The 5,365-nt window shown below is 34.6% G+C and overlaps 1 protein-coding gene across 1 annotated transcript; it reads right to left on the bottom strand.

Moving 5' to 3' along the window:
• Nucleotides 1–3,895: 3,895 nt before the first annotated feature.
• Nucleotides 3,896–4,342, bottom strand: LOC149837761 (uncharacterized). The gene has a single exon (XM_090008117.1). The coding sequence runs from the start codon at nt 4,340–4,342 to the stop codon at nt 3,896–3,898; it is 447 nt and encodes a 148-aa protein (XP_089864243.1).
• Between the last annotated feature and the right edge of the window lie 1,023 nt (nt 4,343–5,365).

Below are 5,365 nucleotides of genomic sequence, written 5' to 3'. Positions count from 1 at the left end.
ACTTCAAATTCTGTAACAGGTTCATTTCCTGTTTGGAAACAATGACTTCCCGAAGTCACCATTTTCAAACCAAAATAGATTTTTAAAATCTGTAAATTGGGTTAGTTTTCTGATTAAATTAAAAATCTTATCCCTCAAATTTGGGAGAAATTGGGTCTATTTAGCCTCTGAAACACTCAAAATTACTAAAACCTATCTGTTAAAATCCAATTTCCTGTTTCTGAAATTAATATTCTGATGTTTTGATCATAACTCTAGTTTCAAGAGTAATTTTGATATTCTGTAAAAAGGGAATGCTTTCCTGATGTGTTGTGAATCCATGGATTCAATTTGAGCTAAAACCAAGTTATTTAGTTCTTTCATCTGTTCGGAATGCTCTAACAGGTTCGCCTACAAAGTCCTGATTCTGTAAAATCCTGTCTTATCTGGATAAAAGAACCCAAATTCAGATTTTTCTCAAATAATTGCTTAGGATTGTCAATTCCATGACATTCATAAGATTTTTAGGCATCTATATATCATTTCTAGAAATTTCTAAGGTCATTGACCATTCATTCATTGCATCTTTAAAAACCGATTTCATAAAAAAAACATTGCCTTGTTAAAATAAAGTTAAATTGGGCATTTTATCATTGTTAAACTCAATTTTTAAACCTAATTCATGTCTTTCATAAATAAAAAATGAATTTTATCAAGTTAGAATGCCTTAACCTCATTTCAAACAAGCTTTGGAGTTCATTTGTTTTTATCTTGATCATTTTTAATATATTTTCACAAAAGTCTCAATTTCAAGGTTAAGTTCATTTTAAAGTCAAGTTTTAAAAAGGATTTATATATTTCAAACCCCAATTTTGAAAGTCTAAAACTCCAAAAATGCCCTTTCAAATGCTTTCACAAAATCATGCATCATATGTGTTTATTTTGTTTAATTTTCTTTATTTCTGAGGCATAAAAGGCTAGTTTTGGATTATATTCTTCAAATTTTCAATAATTAAGGAAAAATCCATAAAAAAAACTACATTTATTTCTAACAAGTTTGTTCATTTTGCAGGATTCTTCCTTTGTTAATATTTCAATTATTGTATCAATTCAAGGATTGTAACAAATCAATTAATGAGAAGTTTACTTTATGCTTAGTTTAAAATGAACGAGCATGTAGTTTAACTTTTCATTTTTTATAATCAATATGTTGCATTTTTATTTTCATTTTCAATAACACTATGGTGGAACACGAATAGCACGTGCACCATTCTAATAAAAGGTGATTAAATCCTAAGTTGACGATTTGCATTTATGGCCATAGTCAAAATGTGAACAAAACTTAGGATTTTCATCTTTTATAGAATAACATTGGATCTCGTTCAAAAATCATTATATTTTTTGAAATTTTCTTCCTTTATTAGAGTTTAACTTGAAATTAACTCAAAATATATATCAATGGCCATAGTCAGGATACATTGAGAGTTAATTTCATTTCAAACCCTATAAAGGCACCAAAATGTGTTTTATTCTTTATCTGAATTTAAATACAGATTATTTTATAATACATTTTATAACCATAGTTAGGAATGTATTATATCTTCAATCTTATTTTGATTCCCCTAAAGAATGAAATATGCTTTTCAATTCGAAATTTTCAAATCCTTTAAATGCATTCATCACTTAAGATAGAATTGCATCATCATTTTCCATCTTTTTCAAATCATTTTTCAAATTTCAAAGTGAATTTTGAAATAATTTTCGAAAATGTCTTTCATTCCTAAATTCAAAGTCATTGTTTTACTTCATAAATTCAAACTGATTTTCAATTTCATTTTCAATTCCCTTTAACTTTAAATCCTATTTTAAGTGCCTATTTTCAATTTCCAATTTTCAATTATATTTCTAAACTTCTATTTTTACATTCCAACTTTGAATTTTATTTTCAATTTCAAATATTTAATTTAATTCTTTATCCCAATCTCGATTCTCTATTCATTTCAGATCTCAAATTCTAAAACCTTGACTTTGAATTCAATTTATAAATCTTTGATGTCAAGACTTTTAATTCAAATTCATTTCAAATTCTTGATCTTCGAAATCGTCATTTGATTTATGACATCTTTCAGTAAATCGTTGTGCGATTTACAATGACTTTCAATAAATCATTGTACGGTGTTCTTCAGTAAATCGCTATCGCAATTTACAATGTCTTTCAGTAAATCATTGTGTGATTTACAATGTTCTTCAGTAAATCACTATTGTGATTTACAGTGTCTTTCAGTAAATTGTTGTGCAATTTATAGTATTCTTCAGTAGATTTCAATACAAAATCAATTTCTGAATTTTCAAAGTCATTTCTTAAAAGATATTTTTTTAAATCCATTTCAAAATCATTCGAAAAAATCCAAAATTTCTGAAGCATTTTCCAAAAGCATACATATTTGCATTTTCATTGCACAAGCTTGATTTGATGTGCATTTAGGATTTCAGAATAATCACTTAGACAAATTTAAGCAAAGCAAAGGCATAAAATTCGATCATTGGTTTGATTACCCCTGTTAAAGGCGCCAGGAACGGTTGAACCTCGTACTGATGAGCGAATCCTATCTCTTCATTTTTCCCGCAATTTTTTTAAAACAGAGGCAAGTAAATTTTCAAAATCTTTTTCCAAATGTCAAGTGAGACATTGCGAGAAGTTTTCTCTTTTTCCCTAAAAAGGAAGAAGAAGAAAATTTTCACAATGATCACAACTAGCCAGAACACTACTCGACTTGCGACTAAGCGCATCTGCCACTATGTTCGCCTTACCAGGGTGGTAAGACAACGTGAAGTCGTAATTCTTAATAAACTCGAGCCAACATCGTTGTCTCATGTTCAACTCCTTCTAAGAGAACAAATACTTGAGACTCTTGTGTTCTGAAAAGTCCTCGAATGATTCTCCATATAAATAGTGTCGCCAGGATTTCAAGGCAAACACTACTACTGCTAACTCCAAGTCGTGTGTCGGGTAATTCCTCTCATGAATCTTCAACTGCCTTGAAGCATAAGCAATCACCCTGTCGTGCTGCATTAGCATGCAACCCAAACTGGTTCTTGATGCATATGTATACACCACAAAACCACCTCTACCTAAAGGTAAAATTAACGCCGATGAGGTTGTCAGCATAGACTTCAAGATCTGGAAACTGTCTTCATAAGCATCATTTCACTCAAACTTGATGCCTTTACGCAAAAGCTTCATCAAGGGTAAAGCAATTATCGAAAAGTTCTGGATAAATCGCCGATAGTATTCTACTAACCCAAGAAAACTACGAATCTTTGAAACATTCTGAGGCTGCTTCCAACCTAATACCACTTCAACCTTCACTGGATCAACTGACACTCCATCCTTGGATATCACGTGACCTAGAAACATAACTTGCTCAAGCCAAAACTCGCACTTGGAGAACTTGGCAAACAAACGATGCTCACAAAGTATACCTAGAATGATACACAAATATTCTCAATGCTACTCAGTTTCTCTGAGTAGATCAAGATGTCGTCAATAAACATGATCACAAAAGTATCCACAAATGGACAAAAAATATGGTTCATCAAATTCATGAATGCAGCTGGTGCATTTGTGAGGCCAAAAGGCATCACCACAGACTCGTATAGACCATATCTCGTTCGGAAAGTTGTCTTTGCAATATCTTTCTTTCTAATATGAAATTGATGATAACCTAGACCTGAGATCTATCTTCGAGAAAATCCTCGCCCTCTACAACTGATCAAAAAGATTTTTGATCCTATGTAACGGGTATTTATTCTTAATCGTCGCTTGGTTGAGCATCCTGTAGTCGATGCACAACCTTAAAGATTCATTTTTCTTCTTTACGAACAACACTGGTGCACCCCAGGGGGATGCACTGGGTCAGACAAAACCTTGTTCTAAAAGTTCTTCCAATTGTTGCTTCAACTCTTCAAGCTCTGCCAGAGCCATACGATATGGTCCCTCGGAAATAGGAGTAGTTATAGGCAACAACTCGATGCAAAACTCAATCTCATGTTTTAGAGGTAATCCGAGCAATTCATCTGGGAACACGTCGGGGAACTCTTGAACCACGTCCAAGTCCTCGATCGGAACTAACTCATGCTCTATTGGGGTAATACTGACCATGAATGCAGTACCTCCATTTCGCAAATACTTCTGGGCTTTCAAAGCAGAAATCAAATGACTATCTCCCAAAGGTTGAGAAAGCTTGATCTTCAGAACATAATGATTAGGCAGAAATAAGATTACTCTGCCTTCTCTACAAAGAACTTGAGCGTGATACTCAAACAACCAATCTATGCCTAGAATGATGTCAAACTCAGTCATATCTAGCAGGATTATGTTAGCTGGCAAGTTTCGCCCTGCCACCGACACCTCGATGCTCAAAATGTAAGAATTACAAAATGACTGATCACCTGTCAGAGTACGAACCTCCAACGGATAATTCAAAGATTCTACGGTCAAAGGCAATGTTCTAGCAAATCTGACATATATAAAGAAATGTGAAGCGCCACAATCAAATAACGTAAAAGTTGCATGACCAGTGACTGGAATAGTACCTTGGACCAACTCGTTTTTGGTCACTTGTTCTACTGTTGCTGTGTAGGCACGTCCTGCAATAACTTTCTGGTTGCCTTCCCTCTGCTGATGAGACTGCTACGGCTGATGTTGCTAAGGTTGTCTCTGTTGAACTGGCTGTGATGTTCCTGGTGTGTTTCTCTTTTGATCATCCAACTGCTTCTTCCAGCAATCCTTTATGTAGTGGCCTATCTTGCCATAATAGAGACATCCCTCAGTGTCATGAGGGCAAGGTCGACTCGGATGGTCGACAGGACACTTGGGACATCCTGCTACTACTGCGATTTGCCTCTGATGCTGCTGATGTTGGCACTGTTGCTGCTGTTGTTGGTGGTTGTTGTTGTACCGGTTCTTCTTCGAAGGTGGATGGAATTTCTTTCCACCTTGGTGCCTCTAAAATTGATGCTTCTTAGGCCAACTCTTTTGTCCTTGCTTATGTTGTTGTTGTTCTTTGAAAGATTATGTCCTCTGGGACTCAAACCAATCTTGTTCTAAAAGCGAGGTTGTCTCAAGAGCCTCATCAACGGTCATAGGTGCGTGAGTATACACCTTGGTGCGAAGTACTGGCTTCAATCCTCGAGCAAATTTCAATGCTCGGTTCTTTTCAGTGGCATAAAGGTTGGGACAATATCTCTCGAGACTGCAGAAATGAGTAACGTACTCCGCCAACATAGAATTTCCTTGTTGTAAATCAAGGAATTCTTGCATTCTTTTGCTCTTTTCATGAACCAAAAAATATGTTGCGTAAAAGGTTCCCATGAACTGCTCTCA

This window comes from Nuphar pumila, chromosome 5, assembly GCF_984573655.1.
Source record: "Nuphar pumila chromosome 5, dmNupPumi1.hap1.1, whole genome shotgun sequence".
Classification (NCBI taxonomy): domain Eukaryota; kingdom Viridiplantae; phylum Streptophyta; class Magnoliopsida; order Nymphaeales; family Nymphaeaceae; genus Nuphar; species Nuphar pumila.
The sequence above is the reverse complement of the archived record's forward strand: the minus strand, read 5'-3'. Positions and strand labels throughout refer to the sequence as shown.

Excerpts from the sequence above, each read along its gene's own strand:
- LOC149837761 (XM_090008117.1), bottom strand. The coding sequence starts at position 4,342 with ATGACTGAGTTTGACATCATTCTAGGCATAGATTGGTTGTTTGAGTAT.